The sequence below is a fragment of the Arabidopsis thaliana genome, chromosome 3 (genome assembly GCF_000001735.4).
Source record: "Arabidopsis thaliana chromosome 3, partial sequence".
Lineage (NCBI taxonomy): Eukaryota > Viridiplantae > Streptophyta > Magnoliopsida > Brassicales > Brassicaceae > Arabidopsis > Arabidopsis thaliana.
The window spans coordinates 7,965,939-7,980,690 of NC_003074.8; the positions used below are offsets into that span (position 1 = coordinate 7,965,939).

Below are 14,752 nucleotides of genomic sequence, written 5' to 3' on the forward strand. Positions count from 1 at the left end.
CAAAAACAGTGACGAGAGGACAACTACATCTACTTTATAAATAGCCCCAAGCTTGGTACAATATTTTAGTGATTTGGAATTACAAACAAAAATATTTTCTTTATCTCTTGTAGATCAGATTAGACAATCAAGAAAGCATATCCAAAAAGCTTTTATCCAATCTACGATCTGATAACATATCAATAACCATCTTTATGGTGGAAGAATCTGCAGAGAACCCACACACCTTCATTTCTTCTATGAGTTCAACTGAAGAGATTAGACCACTACCTCCAAGATGTGCCCTGATAAGAATGTTGTACGTAAAATCATCCGGAGTACACCCATCCTCCTTCATTTTTCTAAACAGCATATCGGCTTCAGACAACGAGCCTTTCTTACATAGTCCTCCAATCATTACATTGTATGTCACGACATCAGGTTTCACTCCTTTGTCAGAGAGGCTACAGAATAAACTCCAAGCATCATCGACCTTACTAGCATTGCACATCCCGTGAATGATGATATTATAGATACCAATACCAAGAGTCATCCTACTCTTCTGCATTTTCTCAAATATCTCCAATGCTTTATTTAGTTCACCATTGTCACACAAACCATCCAGCAAAATACCATAAGTTACAACACTTGGTGGCACACCACGAGAAACCATCTCTTGGAAGAGTTCTTTGGCGGCGTTAAGTTTTCCCGATTGACAAAACCCTAGGACAAGAGTGTTATAAGTGATTGTATTAGGAATCAATCCTTTCGAAGAAATCTCACGAAAAAGTCTCATACCATCATCAACTCTCTTAGCTTTGCAGTAGCTATTTATGAGAATACTATAAGTCACGATGTCAGGTTCGCACCCTTTGCTAACCATCAGATCAAACATCTGATTAGCCTCATGTAAGCAATTCTCCTTACAAAACCCATCAATTAATGAATTATATGTAATGGTGTCAGGAGCTATACCTCTTGTGATCATCTCATTGTACAACTCTTTAGCCTCTAGAAGCTTCCCCTCTTTCACAAAAACATCAATCAAAGCACTAAATGTGACAACATCGGGAATGATATTCCTTCCAATCATCTCCCTCAACATCTTTGCACCATCATCCCATTTACCGTCGTTACAAAGACCTCCTATAAGAGAACTATACGTAACAACATCAGCTTTAATCCCTTTCATCTCCATCTCATTGAAAAGGCTAAGCGCATCGTCAAAGCTCCCATCTTTACAAAGACTATCAATAACAATACTATACTGAACAACACTAGCTTTGATATTTCTTTCTTCCATCTTTCTAAACAAATCCAAAGCCAAAGCAGAGTTCCCTGACTTACACAGTCTATTCAAAACCGGTCCATAAGTAACCTCATCAGGTTGAAAACCATACTCAACCATCCTATCAATCAAAACCAAAGCTTCAGACACTCTACCCTTTAGACAAAGTCCATTGATCAGAGTGCTAACGGTTACAAGATCCGGTCTTTGCTTCATTTCCACCATCCGATCAACTAACGCAACCGCTTCAGAAACTCTACCCTCGAGGCAAAACCCGTTAACCAAAGTCGAAAACGTGATTGTATCAGGCTCATACCCAAGCTTCCAAGCTCTCCCAAGAACAGAAAATGCGAAAAGAAGTTTCTTTTTTCTACAATAGCAATTGATCATAATGGTCATAGTATACATGTCATGCTCAATCCCATTCAACTCCATTCCCTTGCAGAAACCTAACACTAAATCATACTGTTTCGTTCTAGCAACAGCACTACACAATCTATTGAAATCGATTGGAGTAGGTAAAGGACGAGATTGAATCATGGATTCGAAGAGATCAATAGCATCATTAACCTTAATATCAACAATCCCATTCCTTAATCTCTCTTTATAAGAAAGCTTCGCTTCGGTGATACTAGAATAGTGTAATAAAGAAGTACCTTTCTCAAGAATCTGAGTAAAGTTCGAAGCTTTTCGATTTAGAGGAATCAATCTCTGTATCATCTTCTTCAATGAATGAATCGTTGGTCCTTTGTGCTGTGTGAGAGAGAAGAGAAGAAGAAGGAAATGAAAATTCCGGTTTTGATTCATTCATATATTTAAACCCGGTTCAATGTTTTGATTTAAAAATCAAAGCGGTTTTAATTGGGAAAGGTACGAGTTAAACCCAACCTTGTTTCTTCATCTTCCTCACTCTCTGCGCCGCGTTTGCTTCCATCGTTCTCTCGATTGTTTCCTCTCAAGCGAAGCTTCTTCTTCTTCGATCTTCTTCCTCGTGTGTGGATTCGTTTCTGAAAGTAAGTATTTTTGTTAGTTGTTGATTTTTTTTTGTGGTTCAAATGGTCTTAAGATTTGTGTCGATATCGATCTCGGAGTAAACAGAATCTAGCTCTGGAATCGTAGAAATTTTCACTGAGACTTCTTAGATCCCAATCAAGCTTCGTTAATGTTAGAAAATTAGCTTAGATCATGGAATATATGTGTTGAGAGTTGATATAAGTAGACGTTGAAACCCTAGTTTGGAGAAATAGCCCTGATTGTTGAAAAGGATGTTAAATTGGTTGTTGTTATCGTTTCTATGTTTGAGTCTCTGTTGCCATAGTTTGAGATTGGAGTATTATGTAGGAGATGATACACTGTTAGTGAACTCATATACGTCTACTTTGTGGAATGTTCTGTGTTGGTTGCTTCTACTTGTATAAGTGTATTTGATGCTATGAGACTGATGGATTCTGAAGGATAAGCTATGTCATTGGTTTAGATGTGGCTGTTGTAGTATTTAGATCTATTTGATGGAAAAGGGCGTGATTGTTCGTGACAAGATAGTGATGGAATGATTGTAGGATTGATCTTGATCTGGTAAAAGCCTTATGCTTCACCATGTTTTGTATTTTATAACTTCTGAGAGAATAATGAATTAAGTATGAATCATTCTTGAGGTAAGATAGTTCTCTGCATTGGTTAAGTGATTAGTATTCTTTCCAATGTGCTTGGAATTGTTTTGTAACAATTGTGTTTTTCGGTTCGTAGTTGTGTCAGATGCAAATGTTTCTCTGAGTGTTGTTGTTTGAGTTTCTTTATTGATTTACTCTCATTTTTTGCTTCAACTATGCAATTCGTGATTTCTTGGATCTAATTTCTGTAGTAGGATCGAAGTAATGGCCAGCAAATCTGGAAGCGGTGGCCTAAGAGAACCGCCGAATGAGCAAGCTGTTTTGAACATGTATGAAGGCAAGAGATCAGAGCTAAGCCAAATCTACTCCAACATAACCGACCTCGAGATGCAAGTGAGCGAACATTCTCTGGTCATTAACGCCATTCAGCCTCTCGACCAATCGAGGAAATGCTTCCGCATGATAGGAGGCGTTCTTGTCGAAAGAACCATCAAAGAGGTACTACCAGCTGTCCAACGTAACAAGGACGGACTTGAAGAGGTTGTGAGGAAGCTATACGAGACATTGGAGAAAAAGAAGAAAGATCTTACAGAGTTTGAAGCTAAGTATAAGATCAGGATAACGAAACAAGAAGATAACAAGGAAGGAGGTAACAAGAAGGAAGGTAATGCTCAAGGTGTTCTTGTTGGAGCTGCCAGTTCAAGCCAGTAAAACTCTATATTTGGCAGTTTGTTTTACTGTTGTATCTCTTTTTTGGATCTTATGGTTAAAAGCCGTAAACTTTGCTGGAAAAAATCAACATGTTTTGAATGTCACAAAACTAGTAGACTGGAGAAATGCCATATTTATGTAGATCCGTTGTGCTAGAGAAAGATTTCAACTTTATAACCGGAAAGTGACCATTTTTTTACATTATGACTGAACTTTTTTGAACAACAGAACCAAAACATCTCCCTCTCGCAGGATTTTTCATATATCAGCTCTCTCGTTAAGCCTAGCGGCGGCAGTAATAGAAGCCGCTACACCACCAGGGTGAGTAGACAAATTAGGATTGTTCCTCAGCTCAGCGCTCACCACTCCCTCTGCGTCCTGCCTGGTCACAGCTTTATCTGCGGCTAACTTCCCGGTCGCACCCTAATAAGCCATCCGGTTCAAACACATTTAGACAATCTTAAAACTAAAACATTAAGACATTGAAGATGTTTTTAAAATTGGGGTTTAACCGCCAAAACATCAATGAGCTTGATTTTATCCTCATCACGGTCTATGGTAGCGTTGTGATTTGCTGCTGATTGAGCAGAAGCGGCGATTCCACCAGGAGCAATCACATTAGTGCCACAAGCTCTAACCTCTGCCGCTTGAATCGCTGCTGCGTCGCTTTGATCCACCGGTTTGTTTCCAGCGGTTTGCACAGTCGCTTCCAATGCTTCTCCAATCGTTATTGCACTTTGTAAACTCAAACCCACAACTTCTGCTTCCATAGCTGCCGCAGTCGCCACTGGCCTAGGCTCGACGTATTGTCCAACGACCTATGACAAATATATCTTCACCATTATAAAACATGATCGTAAGAAAAAAGATGTAATTCTGGATTTGAGTTATGACCTGTCCACCGACGAATTCTGTTGTGACACGTGCACCAGGGACGTCAGTTTGCGCCACTGTGACGCCTCGTTCAGCGGCGAGATCAGTTGTGTCACCTGGATGGACAAAGCCACCGCGTTTATTAGCAGTGGCTGCAGACTGCATGACTGCCGCTGCACCGCCTTTCTGAGTGTGGCCAAACACACGTGTCTCCGCTGCTTGCATCATGTTTGCATCCTCCGGCGCTATAGGCTTATCAGCGAGTTCACCGGAGACTTCAAAAACGTCACCGTAAGTGACTGGCTCTTGTGGCCGCTTTGGTTGTTCTTCTTGACTCATCTCTCTGTTTTGTTATGTTATGTTCCGTTTTGTGTTACATACAAAAGTGACAACAACTCCTATAAAGATAAGAGAGGTGCATGAGTGTGAGAGCAACATTATGAGATTTTGACACTTGTCATTTTGTCAATGACGTGACTAAGAGGCAGGTGTCAGTTTCCAAGTTTATAGCAACCTTAGCAAGATGATGATTCAGACCGACTGAGATAGAGTTTTGTCATTTAGGTTTAAATACTTTTTTCCATGTTTCGTACAACATTGGCCACGTTTCAATATTGAGACAACATAACAACAATGAGCAAAGCTGTTCTGAACATTTCTGAAGCCATGAGATGAGAGCTAATACATACCTACTCCAACATGGCAACATATATAATATAACTGAACTCGAGGTGCAAGTGAGCGAATACTCTCTGGTCATCAACGCCATTAAACCTTTCAACCAATCGAGGAAATGCTCCTGCATGAGAGGAGGCTAGGCGTTGGTCGAGAGAACCGTCAGAGACGTACTCCCACATGTGCAACGCATAAAGGAAGGGATCGAAGAGTTTGTGAAGAAGCTATATATCCGAGACATTGGACAAGAAGAAGAAAGATCGTACAGAATCTGAAGCTAAGTATAACCATCAGGATAAGGAAGCAGGATGATAACAAGGAAGAGGGTAATAAGAAGGAAGGTAATGCTCAAGGTGTTCCAGTAAAAACGCTCTTCTCTTTTGGATTTTTGTTTTACTGTTGTATCTGTATTTGTGGTTTTTTTTGGTTAAAACTCAGATATTTTTAATTGTCACAAACCCCATTGGACTGGAGGAATATCCCATTTATATAGATCAGTAGTGGTAAGTGTTAACTCTCTTAGGAATTATTAGTTCAAAGCAAATCAGCTAAAGAATGGATTTTAACTTCAAACTAAAAAGTCCCCATTATTCATTCCAACATCATCCTTGGGAAGTTTTTAAGCAGTAAGATACAAAAAAGAACAAAAAAGCTAGTCGATTAAATGTCACAAGCTTGTGAACACCATCCTCTCCCCGCCGGATTTTCTAACATATCGGCTAAAGGACCAAAAGCTGTAGACGATTTTACATAACAAGTTTCCTAAGTTGTGAAAGAGAGACGAACAAACAAACAAACAAACAAAAAAAAGAAAGATCATCGATCCTCTCGCCGGATTTGTCTTGTCATATATCAACTCTCTCGTTAAGCCTAGCAGCGACGGTAAGAGAAGCCGCTACACCACCAGGGTGAGTACACAATTTAGGGTTATTCCTCATCTCTGCGCTCACCACTCCCTCGGCATCTTCCCTCGTCACAGCTCTGTCTGCCGATAACTTCCCTGCTGCACCCTATATAATTCATTCGGTTCGAAAACATTTAGCCACTACTTTAAAAGGAAAACATCAAAAACATTGATGAAAATGTTTTGAAAATTAGGGTTTAACCGTCAAAACATCACGAAGCTTGATTTTCCTCTCGTCACGATCTACGGTAGCGTTGTGATCCGCTGCAGATTGAGCTGAAGCGGCGACTCCAGCTAGAGCAATGACGTTGGTACCGGAAGCTCTCATCTCTGCCGCTTGAATCGCTGCGGCGTCGCTTTGATCCACAGGTTTGTTTCCAGCTGTCTTCACAGTTGCTTCCAGTGCTTCTCCAATCGTTATTGTACTTTGCAAAGCTTCTTCGTCCGTACGCGCAGCAGCGACTACACGCCTCGGTTCAACGTGTTGTCCAACGACCTAAAGCTTCACCATTACTCCAAAACAAAAAACGGATATATGAAAAGAAGTACTAGTACTTTTCGAAACAACTTGTGACCTGTCCACCGACGAATTCGGTTGTGACAGTTGCAGCAGGGACCGTTTGCTCCACTGTGGCGCCTCGTTCAGCGACAAGCTCAGTTTTGTCATCTGGATGGACAAAGCCACCGCGTATATTGGTGGTGGCTGCAGATTGCATGACCGCAGCTGGACCGCCTTTCTGAGTATGGCCGAACACATGTGTCTCCGCGGATTGCATCATCTTTGCATCCTCAGGTGCTATGGGCTTATCAGCGAGTTCACCGGAGACTTCAAAAACGTCCCCGTATTTGACTGGCTCTCTTGGCCTCCTTGGTTGCTCTTGGCTCATCTTTGTTTTGTTACGTTAATGTTCTGTTACAAACTACGATAACTCCTACCTGAATTGAGTGTCTATTATATAAAGAGAGGTGCATGAGTATGGGATCAACGTTCTGAGATTTTGACACTTACTCGTAGATGAGGTGACTAGGACACTCGTGTCAGTTTGCGAGTTTGTAGCTAAAAAGATAAAGCTTAGATTGAGATAGGGATTTTACTTTTCTTTTTGTAAATTTGTCATTTAGTTTTAAGAGTGAATGAAAAAGGACATGTTTCCAACGTTACCACATATGAGTCGTATAACATTGGACACGTTTGTTTCAATATTTGTTTTTGTTCTTGTAGACACGTTTCAATTTTAAGACAAACATAACAGAAAAGTCAAATGTTGGAAACAAAGGTCACCAATATGTCGGAAGTCAAATAACAAATCTTTGTCGGTCTAACAAAACTCATAAACTTCCCCTAACTCTTCGGATCTCTCTAGATCCTTGTTTTTCGTTGCCTTAATTATCTTTCTCTTCTCTTATTTCATGTTAGAAAACAGAGTATACAACAGAAAACACAATCGTTTATTTTTGTTCTCTGTGTTCCCATACACAAAATCTTCCAGCTTCTGTTTCTCCGTTTTGTTCAACGGAGTTACAAAGCGGAAGAACCTTTGCCTTCGGCCTGAAAGACCAAAGATATGGGAACTGGTGGAATAACGTCCAACGCTCACGTGGTCTCTCCCACGTGGCATCACAAGCACGTGCCTCCTATGGATGACGACTCTGTTCTTCAAAGAGACATCGGAGAGCTTCTTTCACGGTGGGGCGGGCTTCAAATGGCCGTAAAGAACCAGTGGGGAGGCCATGATTCTCTCAAGAAATCTCAAGAGCTAGCTCACAATCTTTTTCATCTCATCTCTCAATCAAATGGTTCGATTTTCTTTTTACTTCTTTAGATTTTATGTTATGATCATGAATATATTGATAGTTTGATTCCAACATTATGATATGAGCAGTGATTACGGTGGAAGAAATAGAGAATTTGCTACATGAAAGCTTGCTTCTTTCTTTCAACACAGAGATTGAAGATGGCAGCATTGAAGAGGTACGTACTATTTCTTGAAAATGTAGACGATCAATTTACTTGTGAATTATGTCGACTAATCTTTCATCGTGTGATTTCGTCAGGTAGCTGAACAATTGATGATACTCCATGAAGAACATTTACGTGGGACTCTTTAAGCAGTAGCTTGAACGATTTATATCATTTTTGGTGTATAATTAGATCAATGTAAGATACAAAGAATTGAAAATTGGGTGGACAACAAAATATTATTCATCAGAAATCATAGAATATAGGAATACGTATCAAAATCTATGTTTATTTGATGTAATCATTTTGTAGTTGTGATGAACAGTTTTTCCTAATGTAATTTCAAATTAACCAGTAAGACACTCCATCATGATTAATGTGGGGAATATGGACCGAGTGACCGATACCACGTAGAAAATATATATCTAAATTTTCCAATATAATGCAACAAAATTCATATTGAAGCAAAAACTCCATGTAATTTGGATTCTTGACAATTTTATTATGGTCAAATCATGTGTGTAATATGCAAATAAAAACTAGAGAGATGGCAATAACATCATTAGTATGAACCACTAGGCTATAAATTGGTCAAAGTAGAAATGGTGCAAATGAAAGACTAATTTACGTGAGTGCGATTACGGTAAAATCGGTCATTAAAGACAAAAAGACTTACCGTACAACAAGTCATTTACATGAAAACCAAAAAAAAAAAAAAAAAACCCTCCAAAAAGGGATTGTCCAACATAAGGGCACAATAGTCAATTTCAAGCGATTCCTCGTTTATTCGTGTTTCATCTTGATCTCAGCTAGAGGAGGAACTAAACCACATCTACAGAGTCAGAAAATAAAAAGTAGAAGAAGCAGAAGCGAGAGTGCAAAAAGGTTAGATCTGCTTTCAAAATTGTTCGTACTGCTTCTTTACCACATAAAGTTCATAGCTTTTTACGTTTCTACCGATAATTTTGCATTCCGAATTCTCCATTTTCTCAATTTTGCTTAAATGGGTGTTTCTCTTCTGCAGGAAATTAGGTTTTGAGTGGTCATGTCTGCTCCTATCTATTCTCCGATAGATATGCAAGAGATTGTTCAAAATCCTCCTGGGTAATTCTTCTTTTCTGATAACTATGTTATAAATGTGAACAAAAACTTGTTTTGTCTCTGGTTTGTTTTGGTTATCCTGTGTCTGAATCTTTGCTTTGATTTCTTGAACAACTTAGACCTTTTGATGGGTTTATGTCCGGAAATGAGACCAAATTAGTGTTTAGCTGATATCTGTTCAAAATTCTGACCTAAGCACAAAAAGTTCTTGAGTTTAGATGAGAGAAGATTAAATTGTTTAGAGGAACATTTTTGTCTTTGGGAATTGTGTGAAACTTACGTTGAGCAAAAGTTAGGGTTCTTATTCTAATTGCTGCTACCATAAAGGATGTGTCTTTAGGGTTTGAAGTCTCCATATTTTGTTATTCATTATGCCTGAGTATGCTTGTTTCAACACTACGGTATAATGAAGTGTATAATACATTGTTTGTCTACATGTTTTAATGGTGCTACGGAGAAGGCAAATGATTTGTGTTTGTTGTTTGTTTTGTTTATCACACTTCTCTTTCATCTTCTCTAGTGTTGATTTGCATGCAGGTTTGATACGGAACCAGTCCCAATCAGTACTTACCGAGACAATGAACCTGTCCCGCTTTCAACTTACCGAGAAAATGATTCAGATCATCTCGACGCCACTCAGCAAGAGAACGATGACTTTTGGGAAAACGGTTTCAGTAGGGAAGAGGCCATTGAAGATCCAGAGCCTTCTCAGGCAAAGGAAAATGGAAAGAGAAGTGTAGACAACAGCGCTTTCACTCATGGGGAAACTGATCTCAATCAACTTCCTGCGATTCCTCCGGTTTCAACTGGTCAAGGTTTGCCGTATGCCCCTGTTGATTGGCCAAGCCCTGGTGATGTATGGACTTGGAGAGTTGGGAGGAGAGTGACTGCTATGGGGTATCATCAGGATAGGTTTCTTATTCTCCCTCAAAGGCTTCAGCAAAAGCATGTCCCAAAGTCTTTCGCAAGCAAACCCCAACTTGCTCGTTATCTCGAATCGGATTTCCCTGGCATGGATGCTGATGCATTCTTTGCTTCTTTTAGCTGGAAGGTTCCAGCTCTCTTCCAGCCTGCAAATAAAGGTGATTTTATAGCTTTCCAAGAGAGGTTAAGATTTTGCAGATGTTCATAGATGAACGTAATCAGTGATATCATTACTCTTTTGTAGTTGATGCTGCGTCTCTTTTTGAGGAGACACCGAAGGAAGTACAGACTGAGGTTGGCCAGAATGATGAGAATGCTCAGGATGGGAAAGGAAATTCTCGATACAGCCAAAGGAAGAGAAAGCCAATGCCGACGCCACAAACTTATGAACCTGTTGAAGCGAAACCAAAATCAACTCCCCGAGGTAGCAGCAACAAGAAGAAGAAAGGAGCCACAACTCCGGCTACTGGACCTCAATCCTCTACCAAACCAAAACCATCTCGACAATCAGGAAGACGTACCTCGATCCAGCAGCGCGGTGGTGCTGTGGACTTGAACTTCCTGAATGAGGAGGAGAGTGAACCTGCTACTGCACCAAAGACTAGTAACAAGAGAAAGAAGCGTGGAGTTAACTATGAGGAAGAAGATGTTTCTATTCCCCATATTTATGTCTCTCCTATGAATGGGGTCCTCGCTGTCTCACACTCGCCTATCGATGTTAACCCGGAAGAGTTTGATAGCTATCTGAACTCTCTTGATAACTTGATGCAGCAACCTCCAGAAGAGGTTGGGCGAGACTCGTCTGTTCTTGTTAGTGTAAGCTCTCCAATGAGAGAATACGAATGGGCTGAAGCCCGAATGAAGATCTCATCTCTCCTGGAGAAGGATTTTACTACTTTGTTCCTCTCCAAGGACGCAGCAGAGATAGCAGCATTAGCAACTAAACTAAGGAAAGATCCAAACCTTACTGCTGAAGAGATAGTTAGGTTGAAGCTGATGGAAGAGATTCCGACCTTCAGCGAAGTGTTCCAAGAGAACAAAGGGGTGATTGAAGAAGCAGATAGGTTCTTCTCTGCTCTGGAACTCAACAAAGCCAAGGTAGCATCGCTTAAATACGAATACAGCGACCTGAAGGAAAAACTAGGAAGTATCCAAATGGAAGTAGACACAAACTCTGAGACAATCCGTCAAATCGATGACCAAATCGCTCAACTTCAAGCCAGACGGTCTGAATTGAAGCGGTACATCGGGACCAAGGAGAAAGAGAGGGTTGATCTAAGCTATGGTCAAAAAATGGTAGCGAACTCAATCCCGAAAGTCGTACAGGAAGTTCAATCAGCTAATTTGAAGAAGCCTGAATGGGAATGCAAGAAAGACAATGCGCTTAAACGTGAAGCAGAGATCCTCTCTAAATTCACTCCTCTCAAAGGCTTCTTCCTCTAAATCTAGCCTCCTCATGTATCCCCGATAACCTTTAGCTAGTCTTGTTGTGTCATGTAGCTTTTTGGTTTATGTTGCAAGAGTCTTGAAACCTATTTTAGACTTGGCCTTTTGTCTATTTCATGTAATGTTGTACTATGGAAACTATCCGTTAGTTGATGAAAAGAATTAGACCTTTTTGTGCTTTCGTTATCTTGTTTGATACAACCTTAAACAACCCTTGTTGATCTTACAAAATAAGAGATCATCAAAGATTCAATCTTTTCTTTTATTGCCAACAACAAAAACAGAAGGCTACACAATATCAACGAAACGAAGAAGATTAGAGATTAGTCTTCTTCTCATGTTACATAGAGGACATTACTTTGATTCACTGAACAAGCACAAGCCTTCCACTACCAATACCTTGTCCAAAATCACCACCACCACCATCATCATCTTCTTCTTCAGCATTCTTAGGCACAGTAACAATCAAATCACCATCAACACAAGCAACAGTAACAAGCTCAGGCCTAGTTGATTCCGGTAACCTAAAACGCCACACGTCAAGCTCTAATTCGTCTAAAGACAAACCAAGAGAAGAAGACCCATTTGTCCTCACAACGATCTTGGTTATACCAGGATGAATCTCAACCATATAAGCCCTCATTTCTCCATCGCCGTTACAGAGACCTACCGTCTCCGCCACAAATCGAAAACAGTCGTGTCTCTCTTCCACTGCTACATCTGCTTCTGACCTCAATGGTAGCTCCAGAACACGGTTGAAGATATGTGGTAATCGTCGGAGATTCTTTCCGGGTTCTCGGGTCGGGTTATGATGATGATGATGGATCAATGTGTTGTTGATGTTTCTGGGAATTGGGTGCACTCTCATAGCTTCTGGGTTTGGTTTATCGATCGATTGGATCAAATTCAGTAACAAGAGATATGAGAAAAGTGATTGAATCTTTACGGGAATCAAAATCATAAAAAACACGAGAGAACCCTAAAACACAAATCAGCAAAATGTTAGATTTTTGTAATCAAAATCTGTATTTGGGATTGGATTTAAACGGATTAAAGAGATTAGAAAGTGAAAGAGGAAAGCTTTATTAGGAGGATTTGAAGCAATGGAAGAGACAAGAAAAGATTGCGTCTTTCCTTTTTTATGAATGGGTGCGAAGGCGGTAGCAAGAAGAAGGAGGATCGGAAATGAGATAAGGGCATTTGAAAATTTACCAAACTACCCCTCTTTTTAATTGTATTTTGTTACATCTTCAGTTTTAATTTCAAAGTTGGATTATGCGATTTATTTCGGGGAAAATGTCAAAAAAAGCGCGAACTTTCAAATTTGGGACGAAAAAAGCATGAACTTTCGAAATGTCATTTAATTCACAAAGTTTCGTTTGACTTTTTTAAAAAAATGTCAAGTTTCGTTGACTTGACCATTTTGGGCACGTCGTTAAATTTCCGTTAACAGCGTTAATTTTCTATTAAAAAATTCTGTTAAATCGAAACGACGTCGTTTTTAGATCTCCAAAACGACGTCGTTTCATTAGAAAATAATGATGCAAAATCTGCGTCCACAAAGACTCGAACATATGACCTACTGGACTCATATGGGGCAATATACCGCTGAGTTACGACAATAATTTACAATAATAACAAACATTGCATACATATACTAACAAATATAATATACTATTAATTAAAAATATATGCAATAAATTAAAAATAACAAAATTAAAAAAAAAACTAAAAATATTAAATAAACTTACCTTAATATATTTTAAATTTCAAATATTTAATTATATATATAAAGACATCTTCTATATTTGAAAAATTATAGATCTCTCTAGAATTCACATAAGTCTTTGCAATTGTATTTTTGGAATAGATAAAAACTGAAAAACTGAAAATTGAAAATAATTTGCATAAGTCTTTTCTATTGTATTTTTTATATTTAGAATACAGAAAAATTGAAAACTAAAAATAATTTCTCAAATATAAAAAACATCTATATAGAAAATTAATATTTCAAATTTCAAAATATATATGTATGGTAGGTATATTTAAAAACTTTGTATATATTTGTTTTTTGTAGTTTTGTAATTTATAATTTATTGTATATATTTTCAAGTGATTGTGTAGTTTTATTTGTTAGTATATATATGCTATGTTTGTTTTTTTATCTAACTGTTCTCGTAGCTCAGCGGTAGATTATCCTTTAGGAGTCCAATAGGTCAGATGTTCGATTTCATGTGAATGCGGATTTAGCATCATTATTTTCTAACGAAACGACGTCGTTTTGGAAGCTCCAAAACGATGTTTCAAAACGACGTCGTTTCGATTTAACAGAAATTTTTAACAGAAGGTTAACCCCGTTAACGAAAATTTAACGACGTGCCCAAAATGACCAAGTCAACGAAACTTGACAATTTTTTTAAAAAGTCAAACGAAACTTTGTGATTTAAATGACAATTCGAAAGTTCATGTTTTTTTCATCCCAAATTTGAAAGTTCGCGCATTTTTTGACATTTTTCCCGATTTATTTCTATAACTTATGAAATTTTGATTGAGGTCTCCAAAGTAACATTTAAAATAATGTGATTCTGAAACTATCAAGGTAAGTAGGTTTTAAAAATAAATTACGATTATTATGTTACAAGATTTTATTTGTAGCTATGAGTATAAGCTTCAACTAGATTTTAACCAGCGGTACACCGCGGGAACAATTTATTTTTTAAATTAATATATATAAAAGTTTGTAAATTGTATATATTTACAAAAAAATTTTATTTTATAGTTTACAATTGTTATTAAGTAACGTCCTGCCAAACCCGTCCCGCCAACCCGTCCTCTAAAAAAAACTCATTTATTTTATTAATGTTGATCTTATTTATGATATGTTTATGAATTATTGTCTAAATATTTTGTAATTTTGTAGTAATTAAATGCTATCAAATATCTCTACGGTTTGATGATTATAATCATGTAGAAAAGCAATATCAAAAATGATAATTTTGTAGTAATTAAATAATATTAAATATTTTGGAAGTTTTATTTTAGTAATTAATCGTGAAGTTAAGGTAGAGAGATTTTGGGAAAATTGTTAAATGTCAAATATTTAATTAGAAGATTTTCTTTCTAATTATCAAAAACAATTATTAAATGTCAGTGGCAGCCGCTGTAAATAAATCTCAAATCTAGAATTTATTTCACAAAGTGACTGCAAAAATGTATATATAGATGTCATATCATAACCAAAATTAAAATTATAAATGGTGAAAAAAGTTTATTTTGTATAC

At 38.1% G+C, this 14,752-nt stretch overlaps 7 protein-coding genes, 1 long non-coding RNA gene and 1 pseudogene across 11 annotated transcripts; 4 read left to right on the forward strand and 5 right to left on the reverse strand.

The window, feature by feature from the left end:
- Positions 1 to 15: 15 nt before the first annotated feature.
- Positions 16 to 2,052, reverse strand: AT3G22470 (Pentatricopeptide repeat (PPR) superfamily protein). Of its 2 annotated transcripts, NM_001338589.1 has the most exons (2): positions 778 to 2,052; positions 16 to 702 (listed from the first exon to the last, which is right to left on the reverse strand). In NM_001338589.1, exons 1-2 carry the CDS (start codon positions 1,985 to 1,987, stop codon positions 128 to 130), a joined length of 1,785 nt encoding a protein of 594 aa, NP_001327245.1. In that variant the 5' UTR covers positions 1,988 to 2,052; the 3' UTR covers positions 16 to 127. The 2 variants fall into 2 exon arrangements, with proteins under 2 accessions (NP_001327245.1, NP_188886.1); NM_113146.2 differs by having other exon boundaries at positions 16 to 2,052.
- Positions 2,051 to 3,767, forward strand: PDF2 (prefoldin 2). 2 transcript variants are annotated; one of them, NM_113147.4, is made up of 2 exons: positions 2,051 to 2,280; positions 3,129 to 3,767. In NM_113147.4, exon 2 carries the CDS (start codon positions 3,142 to 3,144, stop codon positions 3,586 to 3,588), a length of 447 nt encoding a protein of 148 aa, NP_188887.1. In that variant the 5' UTR covers positions 2,051 to 2,280; positions 3,129 to 3,141; the 3' UTR covers positions 3,589 to 3,767. The 2 variants fall into 2 exon arrangements, with proteins under 2 accessions (NP_188887.1, NP_850626.1); NM_180295.1 differs by having other exon boundaries at positions 2,239 to 2,280; positions 3,132 to 3,691.
- Positions 2,640 to 2,880, reverse strand: AT3G04275. Its single transcript, NR_141081.1, has one exon. It is a non-coding gene; the product is annotated as an other RNA (long non-coding RNA).
- AT3G22490 (Seed maturation protein) lies at positions 3,743 to 4,905 on the reverse strand. The gene is made up of 3 exons (NM_113148.1): positions 4,483 to 4,905; positions 4,101 to 4,406; positions 3,743 to 4,011 (listed from the first exon to the last, which is right to left on the reverse strand). The coding sequence occupies exons 1-3, from the start codon at positions 4,798 to 4,800 to the stop codon at positions 3,847 to 3,849; spliced, it is 789 nt and encodes a 262-aa protein (NP_188888.1). The 5' UTR covers positions 4,801 to 4,905; the 3' UTR covers positions 3,743 to 3,846.
- A 227-nt stretch (positions 4,906 to 5,132) lies between these two features.
- On the forward strand, positions 5,133 to 5,637 carry AT3G22492 (annotated as a pseudogene). Its single transcript has 2 exons — positions 5,133 to 5,497; positions 5,575 to 5,637.
- Positions 5,638 to 5,686: 49 nt separating this feature from the next.
- Positions 5,687 to 6,969, reverse strand: ATECP31 (Seed maturation protein). The gene is made up of 3 exons (NM_113149.4): positions 6,616 to 6,969; positions 6,243 to 6,536; positions 5,687 to 6,146 (listed from the first exon to the last, which is right to left on the reverse strand). The coding sequence occupies exons 1-3, from the start codon at positions 6,925 to 6,927 to the stop codon at positions 5,982 to 5,984; spliced, it is 771 nt and encodes a 256-aa protein (NP_188889.1). The 5' UTR covers positions 6,928 to 6,969; the 3' UTR covers positions 5,687 to 5,981.
- Positions 6,970 to 7,455: 486 nt separating this feature from the next.
- AT3G22510 (Pre-rRNA-processing protein TSR2, conserved region) lies at positions 7,456 to 8,457 on the forward strand. The gene is made up of 3 exons (NM_113150.3): positions 7,456 to 7,837; positions 7,924 to 8,012; positions 8,096 to 8,457. The coding sequence occupies exons 1-3, from the start codon at positions 7,606 to 7,608 to the stop codon at positions 8,147 to 8,149; spliced, it is 375 nt and encodes a 124-aa protein (NP_188890.2). The 5' UTR covers positions 7,456 to 7,605; the 3' UTR covers positions 8,150 to 8,457.
- Positions 8,458 to 8,781: 324 nt separating this feature from the next.
- On the forward strand, positions 8,782 to 12,710 carry AT3G22520 (spindle assembly abnormal protein). Its single transcript, NM_113151.4, has 4 exons — positions 8,782 to 8,885; positions 9,025 to 9,104; positions 9,639 to 10,183; positions 10,270 to 12,710. Exons 2-4 carry the CDS (start codon positions 9,046 to 9,048, stop codon positions 11,466 to 11,468), a joined length of 1,803 nt encoding a protein of 600 aa, NP_188891.1. The 5' UTR covers positions 8,782 to 8,885; positions 9,025 to 9,045; the 3' UTR covers positions 11,469 to 12,710.
- AT3G22530 (heat shock protein) lies at positions 11,666 to 12,697 on the reverse strand. The gene has a single exon (NM_113152.2). The coding sequence runs from the start codon at positions 12,430 to 12,432 to the stop codon at positions 11,836 to 11,838; it is 597 nt and encodes a 198-aa protein (NP_566710.1). The 5' UTR covers positions 12,433 to 12,697; the 3' UTR covers positions 11,666 to 11,835.
- Positions 12,711 to 14,752: the final 2,042 nt, after the last annotated feature.

What these genes read in the sequence shown, in the direction of transcription:
- AT3G22470 (NM_113146.2), bottom strand. Translation starts at nt 1,987, where the DNA reads ATGATACAGAGATTGATTCCTCTAAATCGAAAAGCTTCGAACTTTACT.
- PDF2 (NM_113147.4), top strand. Translation starts at nt 3,142, where the DNA reads ATGGCCAGCAAATCTGGAAGCGGTGGCCTAAGAGAACCGCCGAATGAG.
- AT3G22490 (NM_113148.1), bottom strand. Translation starts at nt 4,800, where the DNA reads ATGAGTCAAGAAGAACAACCAAAGCGGCCACAAGAGCCAGTCACTTAC. An exon ending in CAGAATTCGTCGGTGGACAG is followed by an intron (nt 4,407 to 4,482) that starts GTCATAACTCAA and finishes TATTTGTCATAG; the next exon opens with GTCGTTGGACAATACGTCGA. An exon ending in AGCTCATTGATGTTTTGGCG is followed by an intron (nt 4,012 to 4,100) that starts GTTAAACCCCAA and finishes ATGGCTTATTAG; the next exon opens with GGTGCGACCGGGAAGTTAGC.
- ATECP31 (NM_113149.4), bottom strand. Translation starts at nt 6,927, where the DNA reads ATGAGCCAAGAGCAACCAAGGAGGCCAAGAGAGCCAGTCAAATACGGG. An exon ending in CCGAATTCGTCGGTGGACAG is followed by an intron (nt 6,537 to 6,615) that starts GTCACAAGTTGT and finishes GTGAAGCTTTAG; the next exon opens with GTCGTTGGACAACACGTTGA. An exon ending in AGCTTCGTGATGTTTTGACG is followed by an intron (nt 6,147 to 6,242) that starts GTTAAACCCTAA and finishes TGAATTATATAG; the next exon opens with GGTGCAGCAGGGAAGTTATC.
- AT3G22510 (NM_113150.3), top strand. Translation starts at nt 7,606, where the DNA reads ATGGGAACTGGTGGAATAACGTCCAACGCTCACGTGGTCTCTCCCACG. An exon ending in TCTCATCTCTCAATCAAATG is followed by an intron (nt 7,838 to 7,923) that starts GTTCGATTTTCT and finishes TGATATGAGCAG; the next exon opens with TGATTACGGTGGAAGAAATA. An exon ending in AAGATGGCAGCATTGAAGAG is followed by an intron (nt 8,013 to 8,095) that starts GTACGTACTATT and finishes TGATTTCGTCAG; the next exon opens with GTAGCTGAACAATTGATGAT.
- AT3G22520 (NM_113151.4), top strand. Translation starts at nt 9,046, where the DNA reads ATGTCTGCTCCTATCTATTCTCCGATAGATATGCAAGAGATTGTTCAA. An exon ending in ATTGTTCAAAATCCTCCTGG is followed by an intron (nt 9,105 to 9,638) that starts GTAATTCTTCTT and finishes ATTTGCATGCAG; the next exon opens with GTTTGATACGGAACCAGTCC. An exon ending in CTTCCAGCCTGCAAATAAAG is followed by an intron (nt 10,184 to 10,269) that starts GTGATTTTATAG and finishes ACTCTTTTGTAG; the next exon opens with TTGATGCTGCGTCTCTTTTT.
- AT3G22530 (NM_113152.2), bottom strand. Translation starts at nt 12,432, where the DNA reads ATGATTTTGATTCCCGTAAAGATTCAATCACTTTTCTCATATCTCTTG.